At 41.4% G+C, this 24,643-nt stretch overlaps 3 protein-coding genes and 1 long non-coding RNA gene across 5 annotated transcripts; 2 read left to right on the top strand and 2 right to left on the bottom strand.

Annotated features, from left to right (window-relative positions):
- Positions 1 to 773: 773 nt before the first annotated feature.
- On the bottom strand, positions 774 to 16,478 carry LOC118288954 (nuclear mitotic apparatus protein 1-like). The gene is made up of 19 exons (XM_047327955.1): positions 15,052 to 16,478; positions 14,830 to 14,889; positions 13,437 to 13,497; positions 12,017 to 12,359; positions 11,625 to 11,727; positions 11,368 to 11,503; positions 10,166 to 10,275; positions 9,719 to 10,014; positions 9,367 to 9,440; positions 9,002 to 9,112; positions 5,943 to 8,888; positions 5,507 to 5,645; positions 5,141 to 5,246; positions 4,498 to 4,654; positions 4,218 to 4,310; positions 3,924 to 4,010; positions 3,538 to 3,679; positions 3,112 to 3,203; positions 774 to 2,775 (listed from the first exon to the last, which is right to left on the bottom strand). The coding sequence occupies exons 2-19, from the start codon at positions 14,847 to 14,849 to the stop codon at positions 2,719 to 2,721; spliced, it is 5,073 nt and encodes a 1,690-aa protein (XP_047183911.1). The 5' UTR covers positions 14,850 to 14,889; positions 15,052 to 16,478; the 3' UTR covers positions 774 to 2,718.
- On the top strand, positions 15,838 to 19,359 carry natd1. The gene is made up of 3 exons (XM_035614386.2): positions 15,838 to 16,031; positions 17,268 to 17,386; positions 17,658 to 19,359. The coding sequence occupies exons 1-3, from the start codon at positions 15,932 to 15,934 to the stop codon at positions 17,772 to 17,774; spliced, it is 336 nt and encodes a 111-aa protein (XP_035470279.1). The 5' UTR covers positions 15,838 to 15,931; the 3' UTR covers positions 17,775 to 19,359.
- LOC118288374 lies at positions 19,360 to 20,996 on the bottom strand. Of its 2 annotated transcripts, XR_004785858.1 has the most exons (3): positions 20,866 to 20,996; positions 20,540 to 20,617; positions 19,360 to 19,587 (listed from the first exon to the last, which is right to left on the bottom strand). It is a non-coding gene; the product is annotated as an uncharacterized LOC118288374 (long non-coding RNA). The 2 variants fall into 2 exon arrangements; XR_007029864.1 differs by lacking the exon at positions 20,866 to 20,996 and having other exon boundaries at positions 20,540 to 20,826.
- Positions 20,942 to 24,058, top strand: tmem11 (transmembrane protein 11). The gene is made up of 2 exons (XM_035614385.2): positions 20,942 to 21,094; positions 22,583 to 24,058. The coding sequence occupies exons 1-2, from the start codon at positions 21,048 to 21,050 to the stop codon at positions 23,097 to 23,099; spliced, it is 564 nt and encodes a 187-aa protein (XP_035470278.1). The 5' UTR covers positions 20,942 to 21,047; the 3' UTR covers positions 23,100 to 24,058.
- The last annotated feature ends 585 nt before the right edge of the window (positions 24,059 to 24,643 follow it).

Genomic DNA, 24,643 nt, shown 5'->3' with positions numbered 1-24,643 from the left:
ATGACAGTAAATGAGAAGCAGGCCATGAGAAAACTATTTATTGATTAATATGTTAGTCAAAGGTTTTTAACATTAGTTTTAGTTAGCCCATATTTCAGGTACCTTAGTCAGTAGTATATCCACTGAGGCATCAAGATTATGAAGAAGATTTTATTATTATTTCAAATCTAAGCCAGCAAAGTGATGTATTTTCAGCTTTTGCAGAAGTTGTCATTCAGTAATTGTATCCATCTAGTTTGTAGAATAATTTCTAGCTGTGTAGGGTATTTTGGATCTGATATGGCATTGCTCTTGTATAATGGTATCTGATAGTGGCTCAGTGTCTCCTATTTGGTTTCAAATTAGAGTAAAATTTGGTATTAATGTGTCTAAATATAGTATATTTTGGACCAAATATGGAATTATATCCAGTGTCTAATTACAGCATCATTCTAGGTTCATGTATTGACCTTTTTGTTACGCTGCAAAATCTTTTTCTACAATGAGAATGGTTAACAATTTAATTGTGAGATGTTGGAGAAATTAATGTGATAATTAAGGGTGAAGTGAATTAAAATATAGTCTACACAATGACAAAATGAATCTCAAGACAGGGTCCAATTTAGAGCTTCTGATCTAAGCTAATGATTATTTTTTAATCACTTTTTGAATCATTGATTTGAAAAACAATCCAAAATCAAGAAATATAAAAATATTCAGTCTACAATGATATCAAACAGAGAAAATCATCACATTTAAGAAGCTGGAACCAAAGAATGTTCACCATTTTTCCTGACTGTGATGAAATTGTTCATCAAAATAGTTTCCATTGACTCTTCTGACTCATCTGTTACAGCTCAGCTTCAGGTCTTTACACCAAAGGACTTTGAGTTATGATCATTTAAACTCCAATGTCCAATGTGAGGATTGAACTTCCAAGTACAATATTATTCCATTATTTTCGCAATAATAAAAAAAAATTGTATTTATCCTTTCATTTAACCAGGAAAGTCCCATTGAGATACAATATCTCTCCTGCCAGGGAGTCATGGTCAAGGTGGGCAGCAAAGTAAAAAAAGTTTTATACACAAGTAGGGACAGGATACTTAAAACACACAGAACAGACACAGAAACATATGGGAATCAATGGAAAAAAATATTTATGGGCAACAAAAAGCACATGACATTGTTCTATGACTGTTTTTTTTTTTTTTAAATGTAACAAATTTTGACCCTCTTGGATAAAACTATATAAATTCAACTGTCACTTCATGTCAAAACCTGCCTGATACAAAAACCATGTTAGAGAACAATTGAAGACCTGGTATGTTGTTTCAATTATCACAGTAAGCCATAATACCTCAAAGGTGCAGAATTAAATCCATGACGGGTTACAGTAAAAGTCAGCTTTGCTCTTTCTAAGTGTCGGCTCACAACGCCCCACATGAGCGGAGTTTCACACGCACTCGTCACAGGAAAGGAAAGATGAGTGTCTGGTTTTAATGAGGTGTGATATTCCTCTTTAGGAATGTGACTGCAGGGAGCAGAGCAACATCGGGTTCATCTGCAAGGACACGGGGAGCTGTTATAATTTACACAGAAATCGGATCTCTGGAAATAATTCTAGGTCTACCCATATTACTCTTCAGGGGTCATCCGAGGTGAGCAGAAGCCCACCTCTCAGTGATGTGAGGCTCACAGTGTACTCGTGAAAGACAGAAGCAATAGTAAACAATAAGACTGTCATTCGGAAGTTATCGCAAAATGTTTGGGATCTTTGAAAGTAGGGATTTTTCTGGCTCCTCTCCTTCTGTGTGACGGGTGGTATCATGTTGCAGACCCTGCCGAGGACCACTGCTCTGTGCAGACTTGAACAGTGTGTGTTTCACATTAGAGTAGACATCAGCGTTTCCCTGTGTCCCGCTCCTCGTTTGCTGCTGCTCCTCCTGTTGTAAGGTGCTCACATATTTTACAACATAACTGAAATAATTGTAATAACTGTTACAGTAAATAAAGGGTATTTACTGATGCTCTCATAGATATTTCCAATTGTCTTTGGTATTTGGTTTGCAAACAAATGCAAAATGCTTTATTTAAACATACATACATTATGATGACTATTTTCATTTACTCATCAGATAAATAATAACCCCTCAAAATTTATTTTGCAGCTCAAATCATTTTTGGTCATTAGACAACTCCATAAAAGTGATTTTATCTGCAGCAGTAGAATAGATATCAAAGTTTAAAAAGTATAAGAGAGTAAATGTTGTATAACGCTACATCTAGTGGTACAATATCTGCATAACAACTTTTATGCAACTGGTGCAACCCACTGAGATTTAGTTTAATGAAAACGCAAAGTGTGAACATAAGAGCAAACATTTAGAAATGTTAGAGAACTAGTGTTTGCCCTCCCTCTAGTGGTATTCTGATGCTTTCTCTCTATCTATCTCCCTATCACATACACACACACACACACACACACACACACACACATGCTTATCTTTTCCAAACCACGTAGTACATGAACAACAAAACAACACATTAACATTTCAAACAATAAAAAAACATGCACATAATAATAACACATACTGTGTAACAACGAAAGTGACAGACACACATAATAGACAGACATACACACATACTGTACATACAAGCCCTTCTGTATTTAAACTGCACTCGACAAACAGCCGTTTTCCGGTGATATGCAGACTCCAACTTCTGGTCTCCTTCAGATCAAAATGACTCAAATAGCTTCATTCTTTCTTGAACAGAAAGGCCATCCTTCAACCTCTGCAAAGGCACATTAAGGAAAGAAGATATATTTAGAATGATGGTTTAAAAATGGTTCATATGAAGGGAACATTATGCATTTTATCAGTAGGTCTAGCTCTACTTTTTATTGAAAACGTCTACTCTGCATTTTCTTGTGTGCTTGATTACAATTACTTTCTGATGTGTTAACGTTCTTGTGTGCTATTTAACTTACCTTTTCATAAAAACCTTAAGTCTAACAAATCTATAATAGGTTGAAGTTACACATGAACCATATAATTGCAGACATGGATACTTTAATGTATTTGGCAGATGAGTGGAAAACCTTCCTGTTGATGCACCAGCAACTTTTACCTTCGAACTCACTCTTCGGATCTGACCCGTGAGAGATGATTTCTCTGTTTTCCTCAGAAAAGCAGAAATACTTGAGTTTGTCATGGAGCTCTCTGAGAAAATAAGAGTGTAGAAAAGACAGGGGGGTGCTATTAATGGAGAAATTGGACATTCAGTTCATATATCAAGCTATATAAATGATGTGCTGCATGTGGCTTCATATTGAATTTACAACCACGAGAGCTGTCTCTTCTCATCCAACTCTCAGCAAGAGAGCACATTTCCCAAAATGTCAAACTATTCCTTTACAGTGCATCCAAACATTTTATCTCATTAGCCATGTGCTGAAAAAAGACATCAATGTGTGATTGTGTGTGTGTGTGTGTGTGTGTGTGTGTGTGTTTGTGTGTGTGTTATAGGATGTACACAAGCTGAAAAGTGTCTCACTGATGCTCTTTGTTGATACATCTCTGTCTGGAGACCAAGCGGTGGATTTGAAACCTTCACTGAGTGTGTTGACATCATGATGCGTCTCGTCCTGGCTGTTGGTAAAGAGGGCCTTCAGCTTGTTCTGGGCGTAGATTTTGTCCTGTTGCACACACACACACACCCCCACACACACACGCACGCACACGTCGATGTAAATCCCAGAGAAATAGAGAGAAAAGAGTTGCTCTCGCCATATACATAATAAATACAGGCCACAGAAACAACTTGTTTAGGTTTACAATTTACATTGAATAAAGAGTCAATCAATAAATAAATTATCAAACTAACAAATGGAGGAATCAGTCTGCCTGTCTGTCTGTCTGTCTGTTCGGAGATTTCAGTACCATTCGAGCGATCTTCAACTCCTCCCTGAGTGAACAAGCCTCCTGTCGGAGGAACTGCATTTCGGCCTCCCTCGCCCGCAGAATCACCTGTTGCATGATAAAGTGCATCAATGCAGTTATGATTAAGTAAATGATAGGGTTCTACAATAAAGTGACAATATTTATTAGATATATTTATCTTGCCAAATGCATACACAAACATTATCACTTCTTTCTACACAGAAAGTTTTAGGAGAGAGATGTTTAGGAGACTTAATGACAGGGGACATAGATAAGGTTTTTCCAGACACTAACCTCCATCTCATAGAAGTCATTGGTTTGTGCGGCCACATGTGACTGTTTCCCATTTGGCAAGAAACGTAATTGAGGCATTTCATCTGTCGCTCTCTTTAAGTATGACACACACACACACACACACACACACACACACATACACATACACACACACACACACACATACACACACACACACACACACACACATCAATATGTGGATATGTTAAGTCAAAACAAATAAAGAATATTCAGCTTCATCGTCTGAGTAACCTTTGAGAAAATACAAGATTATTAATACCTGCTTGTGTTTGAGCTCCTGGTTTTCTTTTTGGTACTGCGTCGAGGATTTTCTCTCATTCTGCAGCTCTTGGCTCAGCTGAGAGTTTTCCAGGCATGTCTGAGTGTGCTGCACTGACAAGACCTCCAGCTCCTTGTGCAATAACTGCATCTCCTTCCTGTGACAGAGAAGCAGAAGTACAGGTGATGTTGTACACTGAGCAGCACTTTACAAAATATAAATATTTCAATATTTGGTTAAAATATTAACTGGGGAAAATCTCCCACCCCGGCACAGGCTAGTAATAGTAATTACTGATGAATTCTTCTGACAAGTGTTGACACTTCAAGGACCAGAAGAAAATTTATCTTATTCAAGATTCAACACAGCAGTATCAGAGTGGAGCTACAACTGAAGTGATTACTCTGAATCATGGAACTAGTGTCCAAATGCTTTTGGTACTATTATTAAATCTTGATAAAGATTTAAATAAGAATAAAGAGAGCATTATATTTTATTATTTTATTAGAACTTGTGCATGTCCTAATCAGTTGTTCTAGGCATCAACATTCTTCCAACCCATGTAAAAAAACAAAAAAACATATTTGACTCTTTAGTTGCTAGGGTAAAACAAACATTGTGAAAAGATCAGTTAGTTACTCACTCATATTCAATGTGCAGTAGTGTGATTTCAGGGCTCTGCCTGATGTGCTGAGACTGTCGGCTCTTCTCCAGCTCCTGTTTATGGGCTCTCCTCATCGCCACAATTGCTGTAAAAAAAGAAATGTGATGACTCATAAATAAACCTTATCATTCACCACTGTTCTCCTGACTGACGTGATTTGTGTTGATCTTAACTTTAGTTTTTTTTTGTAATGTGAATTGATTCAAACATCTGATGAATGTTCCCACGATCTGTTCCCATGTTATAACGGCGATGTCTTTTATTTGCCGCGGCAAAACTAAAGCCCCTTGTTTGGCAACCACCAAAGTGCTTTTACTTTGGAATGTCTTGCTGAAGAACATTTACCTGCCATTGTGGCAGCGGTCTCCTCCTGCAGCAGCTGGTCTTTCTCCTTGATAAGCGCTGCCACCTCCATCTGATGCTGCTGCTGCATATCGTCGAGCAGCTTCCTGTGCAGTTCCTCCATGGCAGTGCAACCCGGATCCTATGTTGAAATTTAGAAATAGTTCTGCATTAATATGAATCATGTCAATCCAGTTTTGTTCAATCGCACTCGTACAAGAACTGTTTCTTTGCAGTAAATGATTTTTAGTGTTTTGATGAGTCAAGGTTTATATTCAATATAGAACAAATGCACATGAATAACCTTGAAAAGATAAATAAATAATAATTAGTTTGTTATTCATTATAGTATGTTCATAGTAAGTTGCTGCATATTTGTATAATTATTAAGTTGAGATGAGATTTAAGAAATGAAAATATATGATAGGGTCTTTGTTACCTCAAGCTCAAGATTTTTCTGGTAGGCCTCTGTCACTGCCAGTGCGTCGCCTCCAACCATCTGATTCCCAAGCTCCTCTTTTCTTTTTCTGTCCAACACAGCCTGGTCTTGTGGGGAGGAGTTACTTTCAGTGAAAACTGGTGCCTCTGTGCAGGTTTTGGTCTGTTTCTCTTTGGTATAGTGGCCATGCAAGTGTTTCATCTCCTCTTCGTGGATCTGCTGAAGTTCACTTATCTTTTCTTGAAATCTTGTTTCCAGTTGTTGCATCCGCTCCCCGTGATAGTCCTCAATTTTCTGTATGTCCTCCAGGAGCCTCTGGTTCCCATTCTCTACCGATACGATCTTTTGCTCAGCACGCTCGAGTTCTTCTCTTAACTCGCCGTTGTCCTCCTGAAGCTGACATAAGGTGTGATTAAAAGCTTCCTGCTCACCCATTAATGTGGTGTCTCGCTCTTTGCGCAAAGCTTGCAGTTTGTTTTGCAGCGTCTCACACTGGTGCAACTCCTGTTCTAAATCCAAGTGCAACCTCACTGACACATAAATCAATTTTGCCTGCTCCTGCATCCAGTTCATGACCTCTTCTGAATCATCCCCCCCGCTGTAGTCCATACTGCACTCCCTGACCGGTCCGTCAGAGGTCTCCTGGCAGAGTTGGTTTAAGAACTCTGCTCTTGTTTGTAGCCGGGATATAAGTCTCTCTAACCTTTCTGGTCCTTTCATGGCCTCCATCTTTTTGACATCAGATGGATCTTTCTCAACTGGTTCTGTAGCTTCCTCCAAACCACTGCCCTCTACTTTTACTTGCTCCTCATAAGGAGCCAACTCCGGGGGGTTGATGTCTGCCAGATCCACTTGTCGATTATCTACTTTGGTCAGGCTCTCAAATTGCTCCTGAAATTTTAAGGCAGCATAAATGAGCTCGGCTTCAGCACAGACTCTACCAATGGCCGTTTCCAAAGGTTCACCTTTGTCATATTCTGCTTTCATAGACTGAGTCATTTTTTCTGTTTTTAAGGCTAATATTTTGGACATTAAGCTTTTGTACCTGTGTGCCACATCCCCCTCATCTCTTCTTGCTGTTAAGGATAGTTGGCCAATGTCCTTTCGATTCTGAAGGACGGATACCATTTTTTCTACTACAAATAGTTCCCTCATTAAGCACTTCCTCACACTTGCCATGTCATCTTCTGAGGGAAATGTATTAGTGACCTTACTTTTAGCTCTTATGCTACTATGAGCGCCAGCTAATGTCTCATCATTGAGGATTTTGTCCTCTCCTTTGCTGGCATTATATGATTCATGCTGTTGCTTCTCTGCATCTCTCTCTCCTTGCTGAAGGCAGGCGGCAACAGTGGCTAGTTGCTTCTCAAACTGGGCAATATTAATTGGAGAGGCTTGAAGCCGCTCCCTGCAGGCTTGTAAGATGTGCAGAGCGACCTGGAACCTGCCAACCAACACCCTGCAGCGGCTCTCAGTCTCCTGGGCGAAGCGCTGACTCTGCTTGGCCTGACTGTGAAGCAGCAGGCTGAGGTGCTGGGCGGTGGCTCGACTCTGAGTCAGCTGGGAGTAAAGGTGTGGGTCCTGGTAGCTGGTGTGACTCTGGTGTTCCTCCAGCCTTTGCGTGATGTCCGTAAGCTTCTCCTCTGTCACATAAAGCTTACTTTCAAGTAACTGGATCACAGACATAAACCTGCCGGGCTCCTCTCCTGCGCTGGCAGTGTACTGGTAGGACGGGTCAATGGAGCGAGACCTGTTTCTTGAGCGGCTGCCGTCCACCTGGACAACATCTATGCTATTTGAGCTGTTAGACAGTTGATCGCTGTCAATCTCCTTTTGCGCGATGTCATTTACAGTGAGAGGCTCATCACGAGTAGGCTGTGACGACTCAACCTTCAGCTGAGAGGAGGCACAGTTGCAAACTTTCAACACTTCACTCAGCTTCACTTCTGTCTCCTCCAAACTATTGCCCAGGACCTCCATCTTCAACAAAACTTCGCTCAGCTCTTGCTCCTTCCCATCAAGGAGCCTCTCGTATCCTTCTCGTATGTCCTGTGTTTCAGACTCCCATTGCTGCACCTTCCCCAGAGCCACCTGCAGTTCCTCGGAAACTTTTTCATACGAGTGCTCAAGATTGTAGTAATGTGTCTCCTCCGATTTCAAGCGGCTCTGCAGCCTGCTCACCTCTCCGTCCGCCTCAGACAACTGGTTCTGCAGTTCTTGACAGCGGCGGTCAAGCTGCTCTCTCTCGTCTTGAAGTTTCTGTACAGCAGATATTGTACGTGCTAGCTCCTCTTGAAGCTGCTGTTGAGCCTCCTCAATCTCTCTGGTCCAGGTCTGCGTGTTATGCAGGCTCTCCACCTGCTGCTGAGCCCTGTCCAGGCTCTCCTGGAGGTCTCGTGAGTGTTGCTCAGCCTGCTCCAGACTAGCAGCCAAGCTCCTGCGTTCTCTGTCCTGACTTGCTTGAAGGAGCACGAGGTGCTTCTGCAGGCGAGCCTCTTTTTCGGCCTGTGCTGCCTCGTTGGAACAAAGTTGAGTTTTCATCTCTTGGAGATGTTTCTGCAAGCAACCGGCCTCCTGCTGGATATTGTGATAACTCTGCAGCTCCTGCTGCAGCTGTAACAGGCGGGACTCGGCCTCCCTCCTCTGCTCCTCGCTGGTGCTCAGCTGAGACTTCAGGGAGGACAGACAGCGCTCCCACTCCACCTGCTGCTCACGAAACTGACGTCGATCTTGCTCCAGATGAGCTTGTGCAAGTGCTGTGGCATCACCTGTGACCAGTAACTGAGCTTGTTGAGCTAAGAGATCAACTCTCCGCTGTAGTTCAGCTTCCCTGGCCTCCTCGTGACTGCTCTTCTGTGCCTCCAGCTCAGTACGGAGGTCGTGGTTTATCTTCTGCAGCCGCAGTAAAGCCAAAGGTTGTTCCGAAGAGTTTGAATGAAGATCATTCTACAGGACAACAGCGAGCTTTAATTAGGACAACCCCTGCCTTACATGCTGAAATCCTATTTCCTTAACTACTAAAAGTCGTGAATATTTTAGCGTCTTCAGTTTTACAGTACCTGTGGACAAAATGATTTTCTTGATTGTGTCTCTCTCTTATTTTGTAGTTCATCCTGCAGATTCCTGTTTAACTGCTGGAGTCGTGACAGCTCCTTCTGTGTTTGTTCCAGCTGTGGGTAAAAAGTAATAAAAGTTCATTTTTCGTATATTAAATTCTTAATTTCATTTGCGCACTTCTGAATCTTTGAGTTGCTTGTAATTTCCTTCTTGTTATGGCTTTTTCATGAGGTACGAGAAAACAACTTAAACTACGTCATTGTCTTTTTGGGTTGATTTGCATAAACCAACACACACACACACACACACACACACACACACAAACACACACACACACAAACAGACGCGCATGCTCACAAAGTCTCACCTCTTTGACAAGCTGGCCAGTTTGCTGCTGCTCACTCAGCAGTGTTTCCTTGTCTTTCATTGAAACATCTATGTCTGTGGAGAAAATTATTATTGGTGGTAGGTGCAAACCGGAAAAATAATAAGAGTCATACACACAAAGCAGCATTTTACACTCACGAATACAAACTCATGAATTTCAGTATAGGGTTTTATCCACGTGCAACTGACTGATATAAGGAATAAAAATAATAATAATAATAATTTTAAAAATTTAAACTACATTTCTGTACCCTGAAATATAAATAGTAGGGATACATATTCCATTTGTACTTTTTAAATTGTAAAGGCAATTACTGAAAAAAGTGCCTCACCAGTCTGTGTGGTTCCAACAGGAGGGCACTGATGAGAGGAAGCACCGCGGCTCTCATCAACCTGCTGCTGAGGACTGGCGGGAGGAGGAGCAGGGTCTCTAACAGCCGAGCTCTGCTCTTTCTCCAGCTGCAGTTCCATCTCCTGTTCTTCCTGCTGTTGATGTGAATCCTCTTCGCAGTCACTGGTGTTGTGCTCTTGCAAACAACTGTTTGGGTTTTCAGATTTCCTCTCAACCTCAGCTGATTCTGAGTCCGGTTGATGTGACTTCTGTTGAGTCTTCTGCCCTGAAGGGGAGCTGTGAGGATTACAACATCTTTACAAAGGGTCATTCTTAAAGTGCTCATAAAGTTGGCCTTTAAGGATTTGAAGAACTTTATCCAACCCCACTTAGATCCCACCTAAAATTTGTTATGCTGTACTATTAGAAATAAAAGAGTTCTATTTACCTCGTGACCTCAGCTGTGAGACTGGGCCTCACGTTCTTCAACACTGCTTGGACCCAGTTACGTCTCATCCCAGAGGTCATTGCACAGAGAGTATACACACCATCTTTAGTCTGTTAAAAAAAACAAAACAATATTGCATCATCTAATGAAAGATCTGTTGGCTTCAAATGCTATTCTACATTTGTATCGTAGCTTGAGTCATGCTTCCGTCCTCTCTTTCATCCAATATCCAAATAAAAGGTATAATCACATGTTTTATGGTTGTTGTAGAAAATGTGTGTTGCACTAATGAAAGATAAGATGTCCATTAATAATTGCTTCGGTCTCACCTTGGCAAATGTTCAACCTTTGAAATGGCTGTGTCAAGTGTTCCTTCAACATTACCCATCAAACACTGGGCAGGCAAAATACAACAATAATTGCCCTTTAGAGATTTGTGCTGTGTTGCAGATATCCATGTTATATAACAGCAGTAAAGACCATTGACATGAGCCATAAAGATGTGTTTAAGTAAGTCATCATCTTTGTCTTGAGATCAAATAAAATCCAGCCAAGGATGCAAAAAAAATGCAGAGAGATATATGGTTAACTAACTGTAGAGGCAGCAGGGGGTTTTCAAGGAACACTCATGGGACCATACAAAATGAACTGCCACATATGAAAATAAGTACATCACTCCTCCAACATGGATTACAAAAATAGACAACACATTTCCAGAGAGATGACAGCAAGTCATGAAATACAGAGATGTCTTAATGTGAATCAATGCACCCAACTTTTAAGACTCTAACAGTTCGTAAGGCAAAGTAAGCAAAACCAACTTTGTCCAAATTATTACAGACTCAATGCAAAACACAATTGATTTGCTGTCAATACCAGGTCCAAAGTAGCCTCTAAAGAAATGTCTCACGAAACAATGTCCATGTAGACAAGGAAATCCGGCTCGATGCTGTGAATATTGAATGATGCTAACAGATCAATACTTTAATTTGTTATTAATTATCTATGTTTTTGACAAGCAGGTTAACTCAGGGACTGGGTAATTATAGCCACTGCAATATCCACCTAATTGTGGAGGGACCACATGACTGGTTTACAAAATTACTATTAAGACAGATGGCCTGAGATCCTTACACATTAACTTCCTGATATCTGTAGCCTGTGGCGCATCAATTACAGCATCAGCATCAAACAAAATGTACCTGTTCTTTTACTTTGTTGCAGTGTTGATAACATGCTGCAGTAGCAACTGAAGGAGATGAAGACTCTTGATGTTCAGAGGAGCTGCTTGTTCTCATTTTTGCCGCATTATCATCATGACGCAGGTCCTTGTTATCCCTTAATGACAAAAACATAAGAGTAGTGGACAAATTCGATTTTAATGACTGAACATTAATACCATTTTAGTTCAGTGTGAATCATAGCATATTGCAGAACAATAACTACTACAACAACAAACCTGGTTTGCTCTTCAAAGGACGACGTTCGGCCAGCATCCAGGATTTTCTTTTGTGAAGTTTGCTCTTTTTTAACTTGTGAGCTTGGAACTGCAGGGTCTGAATCTGTTTTAGAGACATCAGTAAAGAAAAAAATATGTATGTGAAGCTGTTTGAGATGCTTATTGAGTGACATTGATCATCATTTGCTTAAAAAAATCATTGGAGCATTTTCTTTTTTTGTATTCGTCACCTTTTTTTTGTTGTGATGCAAATTAAGACATGAGCCACCACATGCAGATATTTAGTAATATATAGGATCCCTGCCTGAAATATAATCGAATTCTGATTTGTGCCAGAGAACTGCAAAGAAAAGAAAAGAAAAGAATCATAAATGAAACATGAGTACATTCACCTTGTCTGGTGGATCTCTGGTCGAGTCTGCTGAGGGAGCGGCTGCTTCTCATGAACGGAGCAGCCGTGAGCGAGCGGGTGTGGAGGGACGAGAAGCTCCGGCTGCTGCAGAGGCGGAGAGCTGTTCTTCCTGGGTGAGATGCTTGTCTGGTGCCCTGGGGGGCAACGCTGCCTTGGGGGCTGTGGCTGCTTCTTTTCAAACTGCCACCAACTTTACTGGCACTCGCAGCCGAGTCACTGCCTCTGCTGCCTTGGCTGCTGCTCCTGCCACAGCTGACAACAGGTTTAGACGCACTGCTGTCAGCCTTCTTACCACCACCAGATACTGGTACTGTCAGTCGGTCCTTTGGGAGAGAGAGAGAATGAGAGTGACAGCAGACACTTAGCAGTGACTGTAAAAGAAAAGAAGCCACAAATAGACAGCAGAGACTGCCGTTGTGGGGATGGCAATATTTGGATGTCAAACATCACACCTCCCGCTCACCCCCATCCCACCTTGGACTCTTTGACACATACAATCCAATCACCACTGGAGACAACCTTTTAATCCTCACAAGAGCTCTTAATTTGCTTAAGTGCCATCTGACCGACTGTGATCGAGGACACACACACATTAAACTTAATCACACTTGAGCATCGGGGAGCCATCAGACATGTAGGCTGTCTATTCCAGTCTGAGTAGATGCAACCCGACCGACTGCAGAGGCAATTAATCAGTGGGCGGAGCACACGACAGAGGAATCAATTAGAAGAGGGTTGGAGAGTCCTGACTTAGCGACTTGTGCAGGTTTTAACTGCGCTGACTTGATTTCTGTTATCAACGGCTGCATAAATCAGGTCAAGTGCAAGCAGAAATGTCCCCCCACTCGGAGGTGAACTGCATCCACGTTCAATGAACAATGCGGAACATTTGAAACGTAGCGCAATAATGTTAGATTTAAAAAAAAAAACCAGTTGATATTAGTTACTCTATGCTGCATGGAGCAAGCTGTTAAAGCAGTAAGATGCTGTACCTCAGACTTTGCAAAAACAGATCAGCAAAAGTCGTCTGCCAGTGAGATACAAAACAGATCATAAAAAGGAGCAACTATATCTAAAAAAAAAATTCTGTCATAACAAAACCAGTAAAACTGAACACAATCTGTAGGCCTTTGTTAAGTTTTATTTGATTTTTTTTCACAAAATGAAAGAACAACCTGCGGAATTTAATCAATGGAGACATTATGTATCATCTTCACACTTGCTAACAATAGCTATAGACTTTCTTGGTACATGAAATTTAAGATGTGCAATAAATAAATTGGGCAGCGGTATCTCTGGGAAGATGCCTATTGAGACAAAACTTCTGAGAGTCAAAAGCATCACTGAATAACCTGTCCCGCATTTTCTGAATTCCCAGATGAGTTTGGTGCTGTACTTACCTTTGCCGCTTTCTTCTGCGTAGATGTGTTGGTCTTGGAGTTTACCATGGTCTCAGGCCACCTGCCGATGATGAGATTGAGGCAGTTCCGCATAAATCACCAACACTAAATTCAACACTAAAAATGTTATTTTTCTTATGTGTAAAGTTAATGAACATATTATATAATGGTGCTGGTTGTTTTTCTGTCTTCCAGTACAGGTTGAGACGGTAGAGGACGACAGATACCTTGGTGTTAACATCGACAACACAATGAACTGGAAGACCAACAGCATGGCTGTGTACAATAAGGGGATGAGCAGACTCTATTTCTTGGGGAGCTGATATCCTTCAATGTGTGCTGCGGGAAGTTTGGAAATTTCCTATCTGTCTTTAATGGCCAGTGCACTGTTCTTCACCGTTGTCTGCTGGGGGAGCAGCATTGAGGCCAGCAACACAAACAGACTTAACACACCGATTAGAAAGGCTGGCTCTGTAATAGGCTGCAAGCTGGAGACATTTGAAGTTGTGGTGGAAAGGAGGACACTGAACAATCTGTCATCCATCATGAAAATCCTCTGTTCCACACACTTGACAGACAGAGGAGCTCCTTCTCCAAAAGCCTAACACAGCTTCGCTGTTACAAGGACCGTAACAGGAGATCTGTACAACTACTCACCTCTGTCTGACAAAGGACACTCTGGATTTATAACTCAAATTGTGCCTAATACCTGCTGCTGAAAAAAGGTTCTTTGTGAAGTAATAGGCAATGCATAGTAGCATAATTATTTAAGTACACTTCAGCAACATGCTTACTGTATGATGCTACTAACAATGAACAAAAGATTCAACCTCATTTGGATGAAGTGCTAAATTCAAGTTAGTGATATTTTATGTCCTCATGTCCTGTTAACTCCAATGTTATGGGGTTTTTTTCAAAATGCAAAATCTATATTTCTCTGATTTAACTGACACTGGGTAAGGATTGATTTTACAATTTTATATAGTGAATTAGCTCATTGTATTAGCAGGATGGTGCCATGGAATATATCATGATTTGATTGCCATGTGAGAGTAATCTAGTGGCTGCCAACTGATTCTAAATAATTCTACATCCATCTCTTTCACTTCTCTTTAATATGAAGAGTAAATAGTATAAGAAGACATCCAAAAACAGGTCAGGTTATACATGGACACAATATGTACACTGCAATGTGAGGATACTACTACAGTTATAACTTTAATAGTCCCAGCAATACATTAATTTCCTTGAATTTTCATTTTAACGAGTTCATCTCAGCAGATTATCCTACAAACAGAGGCACTGCCCTACAAATTATATAGCACTGTTTACATCTATCTTTGCATCAGCTAAAAATGAATAAGTTCATTAATAGAAATAAGTGCTGACTTACCTTGGCTTTCTGGACATCATTCTCAGCAGCAAGTGTGCTCCCTCTCAGTCTGTTAAACACCTTCAAATTACAAGGCAGTCTGAACAACAGTGTCCCAAAGAAACACCGACACATACAAGTAATCCAACAGAGTTAACAAACTTCATTAGAGTTTTGTGGGATTAGGACAGCAGCTTAACAGGATTACCACACAGTCATTTTTAGTGAACTTGATGTTCCTACCTTTATTGTCTTGAAATATATTCCTATTCCGTGAAGTCCATGTCAAGATGCTGTATTTTTTTCATGAGCGCAGGACAAAGTAGCAGCAGTTAACACTGGAACTCGAGTATGACTGCGAGGGATCTGACCACTGACTCTGCATCACTGCGACACAGCTGTCGCCATGGATCTGTGAAATGTGAAACATTGTCTTAGATACATCACTTGTCTGTTTTTGTACACCAAGAATTTAAAAAAAAACTGGATTACAGGTCTTGACAGATCATAAACCAATGGAAACATGTAATAATACAGATAAGGTGCATTGATGACAACAGATAGACAGAGCATCCGCTGTCCTCATGCCAAACCACAGCCCTGCTGTTGTTGTTTGAAGACAATCGGGGCCTAATAGGATGTAAGTTTCCTATGGGCTCCTTGCTAAAAGACAAAAACAAAGATCTTCAAGAGGTGTGAACTTCAACACGCTACTCATCCACTGTGTAATGCTAGACACTTCGTCTGACAGCCACATTAATGAAATACATCCCCTAGTGCAGAAAAGCAGAATGTTATGACTTTTAACTGAATATATGGGGGACTATCCATGCTCATCGTCTGACCACTTGTGTCATTGATATCTTTGAGGGCATCTTCACGAAATTTGGGATGTTTTTAGTTTTTTTCATGAAACTGTGCCATTCAAACTATATGTAACTGACTAATATTAAAAATGATCTCAAACCCGCCCCTCTCCGGCAGCGCCGGCGTTGATTGGCTGGGCGTCGCACGTGACCTCACAGCTGATTCCCTCGGCTGGACCGTGTTTTGCTTTGGCAGTTCATAATTTCATGTTAGCCATTTCTGCTCCGCGGTCTCCGTCGACTTTAGCGAAGCAACCATGGCGCAGGCGGCCCCGGCGAACGTGTTCGACGCGAGCAGCTCCCAGATCCAGGTGGAGCACGACAGGAAGCGTCGGCAGTTCGTCATCAGACTGAATGGTGAGTTCGGCATGTAAACATTAGCGTGCTAGCTGGCTAATGCTAGCCCAGCGGTCGGTGTGTGGATGTCTCTCCGCCGCTCGACGTCGCGGTGGTCGTGGCGGTCGTGGCCTCATCGTCGGCGGCTCCAGCTGCTCCTCTCCGACACAGACGCGTTGCTCATTTCCCGTGAGCGGAATGTCAACGTCTCATCGCGTAGATGCTGTTCCGTGTCAGGGACTGAGGCAGGCGTCAGAGCTTGAGTCAAGCTGCTAACTTCCTCGACAGAATTTCCATCAGCCTTGTTTTGTGGTCGGCACGGCCGCAGACACGTCGTCTTCTCCACTCCCTTGTTGAAATCAAACACGCAGCCTGTCAACAGCCGGTCACAAAAGACAAGTCCGATGGACATGTATGAACGTGGGCTCAAACGTCCCAGTGGATTGCCCTCGTGACAACATGGTTCCTCTCGACCCAACCTGTAGAAGAAGCTCGAGACACAGTTGGTTCCCATCCCAGAGTAAAAAGAATTCATTGTATTGTTTTCTTCAGGCCCACATATCGACTGTGGCACTTTACTCTCTTCTCCAATTTGCATTTGCATCGTATGTCAAAGAAAAACATAGGTGCTTTGGATAGTGTGTGTGTGTGTGTGTGTGTGTGTGAGTGTGTGTGTGTGTGTGTGTGTGTGTGTGCTCGCTTGAAAAGGTCAATTTCCTTTAACCTTTCACTGAACTTTATTTTGCTCATATTGGAATTTTATCGGCCAACTTATGGGAAATCTTGTACTCCCTAATATCGATGTCGGCATCGGCCCCCAAAAAGCCATATCGGTCAGGCTACGTGGTATTAAACCAGTGATCCTCTCGTTTTGAGGCGATTGAATGCTCACTGCCTGAAGCTTGCCATGTCTTATTGAGCAGCCACGTTGTAGCATTAAATGTAGTATGGAAGTTGCTCGTGCAGTTTGATAAGTAACTTAGGCAGTTGGCTCACACACAGCTGTAAATCCCCACACTTTATAGTTAATCTAGCATAGAATTCTGTAGCATGTAGTAAGTGTTATTGTAGTTGTCACAGCTAGTTTTTTTTATGAATCTGCTATATAAAATGACACCCTAACTACCCTAACCTCGCACTTTTAAGTATTAACAGTATAAACAAAGTCAAGTTACTACATGCAAGCGGAAGGAAACTGGGTGGGGCGGAGACGAACCTTATACAACCCAGAGAGCTGTAACTTGTGTCTGTCCTCAGGATCTCATGATCGTGCAGTTCTTCTGTATGAATATGTTGGGAAAAAGACAGTGGACTTGCAACACACCGAAGTTCCAGATGCTTACAGAGGGAGGGGAATTGCCAAGCACCTGGCCAAGGTAAAATTCAAAGAGCAAAGAGGAAAAACTTGTGATTTGTCTGTAGCTCAACTAGCTGTAGCTTCAAATAATAATCATGTGTTTTGAATGTTGTTGGTTTGATGTAAATTCCTGACATGAAAGGGGTCTTATTTTGACTTACTGTATATCTTGCAAGCGCACACTTCACATAGTTGAATTCTGAATGTTGTGTTGGGTTCATATGAAATATATTCCCGATAAAGTCCCTGTCAGAGAAATTCAAATGTGGTTTTATGCTTGTGTGATGCAGGCAGCCATGGATTTTGTGGTCGAAGAGGATCTGAAAGCCCACTTGACCTGCTGGTACATTCAGAAATACGTCAAAGAGAATCCTCAGCCTCAGTACTTTGAACATATTTATCAATGACCCCACACCATGGCTCCAACAGAGAAGAGGAGGAGAAAGAGACTCCCAGGAGATAAATACTGTGTGGTGACAGCAGCAGCAGCAGCAGCAGCATGTTTTGAAATTACAGGCTGATATACAATAAAGGACCTTCCAGGCATATTGAGTGAATCCAGAGACAGTGGATCACACAGGGACGATGTCTGTTAGCTGAACGTCGAGTCTCCAGTCCTGTCCACAACACACGGACGCACATTCACCAGAAACAGGAAGTGAATCAGCTGGTCGTGACTTGTAAACATGAGCAAACGAATCAACCAGGACTGAAGCCTGTTACCTCAGAAAGAAACCTCCAGGTTGTATAACCCACCCTCCTCTGAACTCACTGGTTGTGAACAGCACTACAAGATAGCCGACCCAGGTGTCTTTCTCTGTGATGGCTTGGATGGAAGCGGTGATGGCCTCACTGGTGCTCAGATGATGATGACGACTTTTATATCTCAACCCCCTTTTGATATTCTTTGAGTTGGTTATTATTATTTTTATTTGCTTTCCACTCTTAGAAATTGCGTTTCTTAGGGCTGAAATGCTAGTATAGTAGGTTTTTAATGCTAAACGCATCTTTGAAACATCAACCTATTTTTATTTCTTTAGCTATGTAACTGCAAAGACGTATAGGCATACATTTGGCTGGTAAAGGAGTAATAAAAACATTTAAAAATCGTATCTGTATTTTAAACATTTATTTCCCAAATTCTCAATTTGGTTCCATTGTTACTTTGTCCACTTCCATTCTTCCCAGTAACGTAAGCTTTCTGTCCAATATTTGAGTTATAAATTGAAAAGTCAAAGGTTCATTCATTTGAAAACCAAAGAATACAATCTTATGATTCTCATGCTCTGGCGGCATTACCGTTTTCTCCATTGTATGTGTTAAATGTTACAGACACAACAAATAAGGTCTGAAAGCTTTGTCACTGTGGACTTGGATCAATATCTCTGCTGAAACCGGCATTTCAAAAACAACACTGTTATATTCCGGGCATTTACATTCTATGGTGTCAAACCCTCCTTTGTTCTGTCATTTAGGGAAGTGTCACTGAATGGCTGAAGCTTCATGTTTTCTCGTCATCTGATCCATTATTTTCTCTTACACCGCAAGGCCTGTTCAGCCAACCGATGTTAAATGATCAAAGTAACATTTTACTGAGGTTGCCCCCCTTTTTTTTTTTTTTACTATTCAGGAGTTTTTCGCTGCTGACAATCTAAAGTGTTGAGGAGAAAAATACCTCAGGTTACGCTGGCAGGACAGACATCAACGTGCGACGCAGACTATCTGCTTTAATACAAATCCCTTTGTAAAACGTTACTTAAGGTGGCACAAACCTACTGGTAGGCTAAGCTATTCATTTCCTTTTTTTACTTTGTCCTTTTTATTTGTGTATTTTCTTGAAAGGAAACCGATGCTGATCTAACAGTGTTGAGCAGGTTGTTCTATCAAATGAGCATGTGCTGGATGTACCAATCCTTTAAATTGTTTTGTGCTACAGACTTTTTTCCAATTGTTGTTGGATGCAAATAAATAGATCGAATACTCATCACATTATTAATGTCAAAGTGTATGTTTTTATACCAAAAACGTCGGTGATAAAGCAAGGAATGTGGTGTCTTTTTTCAATGTTCCATTAGTTTGGAGAATGTCTTGCTGGGCACTTTTTAAAAATGAACACATTAAATAGGAAATAATTACTACACATACAGTCAGAGATCCATGGATATACAACCTGTGTCTTGATGATGTATATGGTCAACTTCATTAACTCGTGCTAACATCCTGCAATGAAGATCATGCAATAATATTAACACTGGAGTTTTATATATTTGCTGTTTACCTAAGACAATTGTTAAACTCAATGACAGCACGTGCACCGTGTTGGTGTGTTTTGTTGAACCAGGTTTCTTGGTGTAAGTTTTGAAAGGAGCTTACTTTGTCGCCACCTAGCGGCAGTATCAAGAATGGCATGAGCAGAACTGTTATGCATACACTGGGTCAGCAGAACAATGAGCAGTGTTTTTATTTTGGTATTTAATAATTTTAATGGTCTGGGCAGGGGACCATTACAACAAAAATAATGCAGAGGTGAACACGCCACACAGATGGGTAGAAGGAATAGTAATTTTCTCTTGAGGACAGCAGCAGTTCAACTGAGACATTTAAAGTCTTGGGGATTTAACCAATGACAGAACATCTGCTGGTAACTGAAGAAGACGTGCAGTGAGGTGAAGCAGCTCAGTTATATCTCTCATCATGTCACCTCAGTCACATGTAACCTGCTTTCCATATTCTCCAAACACAAAAAATTTCACCTCCCACGGATGTTCAAGAAATGCAAATGCTTGAGTGTCCGAAATAGAAATTTAGGGCTGGTTATCATTGAGTACACAAACGCTGTGTCCTCTGAAGAATTTATTCATGGCTGTGTGGAGGTGGCATTGAGACAGCATTTAGACCTACATACATGCCGGGAAATGGAATGTGCATGAAATATACCCCACCAGTTAACTTGAATGACTGAAAAATACAAATAATCCAGAAGCAGTGGGGGTGGCAGGGTCAGGTTGTAGGGCAAGGTCTGACCTTAGTATCTGGTTCCAGCCAGGGTCAAGAACAACTTTGATCATGCCTGAAGAATGTATTGATTTGTTTGTGTAATGGTATATGTCACGCGCGCATCAAGGAGCTGTTACAATTGTCGCCACTGACCCAGCATTTGATTTCAACTGACCTCAGGTTCTTGGCGAAGCCATTATCATTTTTGCTGCCAACCTGCATCAGGTTTCAGCACGCGAACAGGCAGCTCACACTAGTGCACGGAGAGAGAGACAATATGGGTGAGTAGCCAGAAGGCTGCATAACACGCTTTTACAGAACGACGCACAGGATCGTTATATTAAATACTGTTTACAGTATTTAACTGTGCATGCAAAACTAATGATTTAATGTACGGATGACTCATATCTGGTGATATCCAGTTCCTTGATTAATAATTAGATTCTAATCAAAACGTGCCTCCGTTAATTTGTGTTAGATGTATTTAGAATCTGCTCTGACCTCTCAAACTTCTGTGTACTGCTGTTAAACACGTACAGGCAGGTACTCCGTCGTCACAGCATTATGGGAACGGTAGTCCGCATACGCGCAACAAGTGATACGTCGACGCCATTGACAGACTACATTACCCAGAAGGCTGGGCGCCGTCATACGTCAACTGCAATCACGGTTGTAACTCCAACATGGCGTCGCTGGGAAGGAGGCGCGGTGTCCCAGTAAGCAGGGAGAGGTCAGTTACTCCACATCTTGGCCGTTAAGCGCAATTCTTTCGTTGTTGTGCGTTGTTCTGTCAGTTTCACCACTCGACAGATCCCAAGCGTGAATACCGTTCGAGATTCTGAACTAAATGCCAACGCGACAAGTGGGAATTCTATCCCAGGGTTGGCTAACGTTAGCGGGCTAACGCTCGCCGCTAGCTAACGTTAGCACGGTAACTAACTAGCAGCTCGTGTGATGTTGTGGTTGTTTCACACCAGCTGACCAACTGCGGGAAAAAGTCTGGTCAAACCGCGGGTTGACGCGGGCGCCGGCGTGATGTGCCTCGGCCTACATGCTGCACAGTCCCGGCTGAGCTCACAGTGTTTACTGCCTTTGACGACCTGCGATTCAAGCAAATCGCTCCTCAACTTAGCTGTCCTGTCCTCCAACTTTCTGCCATACAAGCGCGCCAGCTAGCCCCGTGTGTCCGCCGCTCGCACACATTGTGTTGCCTCCTCTGTGAGCCTCACGCCATTTCAAAATGACTTCAAATTCGTTGCTCCCGCAGCCAATGTGCCGCTGTCTTTAAAACCGAATAAGCCTGTTATGTGTTGAGACGTCAGTGTTTGCCTGTCATCCAGTCCACACGTACAGCAAGGCCTCAGGGTGTCCACACATGTCACTTATGTACCATGACAATTGTATTTACTTCTGTAAATATCCCTTTACTGAAGTGTAGGGCTCCCAACATGTTAGTTGATTAATCAACTAGACTATCTGTCAAACATAGATAATTGTTGGAATGTATTTTGGCAAGCTACATATCAAATGGGGTCTTGATAACTGATTCACAACTGTTTAAAGTTTAAAGTGTAATTTCCTATTTGTCTTTGTGTAGGTTTTCGTTTGAAGGTCAGACAAAAGTATTTAGTATTTTTATTCACTTTGAAAACTGACTTTGGTAATTTTGACATTTTGTAATTAACACCTGATACGGTGAAGTCCCACAATATACATTTGTAACAATGGATATTCTATGTTTTTAATTTCATTTAAATCCTTTTTTTTTCTTTTTTATGAATACAATTTCAAATGGTCCTGTTGTAAAAGTGCTCACACTCATTCACCATGTAGTCTGGAGGTCATACATCCACTTTTATGGAACAATTTTTTTCAACTTGACTTTTAAAGTTATGTTTTAAAGAAATTGTAATTTCATAATATTTGTCCCATGTTAAGGGTTATAACCTGTGTGGATACAATATGGTGTTTGTTTCTAAAAAACAATCAGACATATCATTCACTTGTAAATGTTATAGACTACATGTTAGTTACAGTAGTAATATGTAAAACTTAAGTGATATAGTAAATGCTCAGGAATTTCAGTTGAGAAACAATTGAGACAAAATAATCAACTGGGAATGTTTGTCTTTGCTCAAATATGTCCACAAAAATTTAGACTAGTCAGTCTAACACTTTTCAGTCACTGTTCCCTGCTTTTTTGTCTGTGTCTGCACAGGGGAGTGATGGCGGCGACAGACTGCTACATTGTGCATGAGATCTACAATGGGGAGAATGCGCAGGACCAGTTTGAGTATGAGCTGGAGCAAGCACTGGAGGCCCAGTATAAATACATTGTTATTGAGCCCACACGCATTGGAGATGAGACGGCCCGTTGGATTACCGTTGGTAACTGCCTGCACAAGACGGCCGTGTTGTCAGGCACGATCTGCCTCTTGACGCCTCTTTCACTGCCTGCTGAATACTCGCGCTATGTGGTCTTACCTGCTGGCGCCCTGAGTGTGGCCTGTTCTGCCCTCTACGGGATTTCCTGGCAGTTTGATCCCTGCTGTAAGTACCAGGTGGAATACGACAGCCAAAAACTCTCGCGGCTGCCCCTGCATACACTCACCTCCTCGACGCCCGTGGTATTGGTGCGCAGGGATGATGTCCACAGAAAGAGACTCCATAATACGATAGCACTGGCTGCCCTGGCGTATTGCGCCAAGAAGATCTATGAACTCTATGCTGTATGAGTGCACTCTGAAGAGGGTTTAAGAACCACAAGAAAAAGGAAAAAAGCAAACAAAAAAAACAGAACCTATCCACCCCCAGATGTAAGAAAAGTGGAAGTCACGATCAGGCCCAACAGTTAGCTCCGCACATGTGGTGGGTGCTTCCATTTTGAACTTTGATCAGAGGGATATAGTTCAAACTAGAAGGAATTGTTTTTCCCCTTACGTTTCCTTTACTTCTATGTGACGACAACAGTACGTTTACCTCTGTAGTACCCTTGCGCCTGCTCCCCTGTGCCCTCCACCTGCATCCTTGACACAAAAGTTAGCGCACGAGGGTATGGCAGCAGTTCCTCTGGACTGAATCGTGTTGCAGTTCCAATGGACAGACATGTTTTGAGTACTTTTCCCCTTTTCCTGGTAGTTTTACTGTACCCTTTTCTTGCTGATCAGTACATCACCCTTTCATTAAACATTAGGATATTTCAAACTCACTTTTCTGTATTTTATTTTACTTTTTGTTTTTCATTAATTGGATTCTACATTTTGTCCGGTAAGGATATAATGGCAACAACCTATTTGAAATTTTGTCTTGCCTATGTGGATTTTCTTCTGTCTGAAAGATTGCGATCAAGATCCTGAAGAAAAAATATGAACTTTTGAAAAGTTACATTTCACACACGCTTCTGATAATGTACAGTATATAACATTAATGTCAAGGCAAATCATTAAAATTTAAATTTAAAAAATACAACTTGAAGCTACAGATAAGACTTAAAACAACAGATTATAAATTCCTCCTTTCTTGATCATGTTTATCCAGTGAGGCTTTTTATGAGTTGCTGTCTAGATTTGCAGTTTGAAAGTTTTGGAGGAACTGAAGGAAATGCTAATCATGAGATGAATAAAAACAAGTATGGATGAAGTTAAGGATGAGTTGTAATAAAGCAAGAGACTTGCAACGATTGAACATTAAAGGAGATTTAATGTGCGAATTGATTGAATACCCTGAGTGACAGTAATCTTATTAGAGTTAGCACAATAAGAGCTGTTGACTCTTCACAACCTTTTTTTTGCAGATTGAAAAATGTTCTGGTTCTTTTTTTAATGAAACCCTTCTAGAGAATTTCACGTAGATCTCTTAAAAGATCCCTCAAACAGTGTGTCAGAAATAAATTGTAAACTTTGTTGAAAATTTGAAAACGGGTGGTGTTTCAGTAAGTTGTGTCGACATAATAAGCAGAAGTGTAAGGGTCTTTCTCTCACTTTATAAAAATATGTTTTCATTTATGAGTGTTAACAGTGATTTTTACTACTAGGTTGCATAGGGTTCAATTCATGAAAATGTACAATTGTTGACATTGGTAAATGACACACTGTTGCCCTAAAAATAATTAAGGTGCTAACTATGTGCCTCAGTGATTATGCTGATAAAATGGAGAGTTTCTTAATAACTGTACAGTGTATGAAAGCAGCGCCTCAGATGACCGACACCCTGGCTGTTGGCTGAAGATTCAGCTTGTGAACGTGGCTGTGTTTGACCTAGAAAACCACAGGCACCACAG

This window comes from Scophthalmus maximus, chromosome 17 (genome assembly GCF_022379125.1).
Source record: "Scophthalmus maximus strain ysfricsl-2021 chromosome 17, ASM2237912v1, whole genome shotgun sequence".
Taxonomy (NCBI): domain Eukaryota; kingdom Metazoa; phylum Chordata; class Actinopteri; order Pleuronectiformes; family Scophthalmidae; genus Scophthalmus; species Scophthalmus maximus.
Note: the sequence above shows the minus strand (reverse complement) of the source record. Positions and strands in the feature narration are given on the sequence as shown.

What these genes read in the sequence shown, in the direction of transcription:
- LOC118288954 (XM_047327955.1), bottom strand. Translation starts at nt 14,849, where the DNA reads ATGATGTCCAGAAAGCCAAG. An exon ending in TGTTGGAACCACACAGACTG is followed by an intron (nt 9,441 to 9,718) that starts GTGAGGCACTTT and finishes TTTTCTCCACAG; the next exon opens with ACATAGATGTTTCAATGAAA. An exon ending in GACCGCTGCCACAATGGCAG is followed by an intron (nt 5,247 to 5,506) that starts GTAAATGTTCTT and finishes CTTTTTTTACAG; the next exon opens with CAATTGTGGCGATGAGGAGA.
- natd1 (XM_035614386.2), top strand. Translation starts at nt 15,932, where the DNA reads ATGGCGCAGGCGGCCCCGGCGAACGTGTTCGACGCGAGCAGCTCCCAG. An exon ending in GTTCGTCATCAGACTGAATG is followed by an intron (nt 16,032 to 17,267) that starts GTGAGTTCGGCA and finishes GTCTGTCCTCAG; the next exon opens with GATCTCATGATCGTGCAGTT. An exon ending in TTGCCAAGCACCTGGCCAAG is followed by an intron (nt 17,387 to 17,657) that starts GTAAAATTCAAA and finishes TGTGTGATGCAG; the next exon opens with GCAGCCATGGATTTTGTGGT.
- tmem11 (XM_035614385.2), top strand. Translation starts at nt 21,048, where the DNA reads ATGGCGTCGCTGGGAAGGAGGCGCGGTGTCCCAGTAAGCAGGGAGAG. An exon ending in GTCCCAGTAAGCAGGGAGAG is followed by an intron (nt 21,095 to 22,582) that starts GTCAGTTACTCC and finishes GTGTCTGCACAG; the next exon opens with GGGAGTGATGGCGGCGACAG.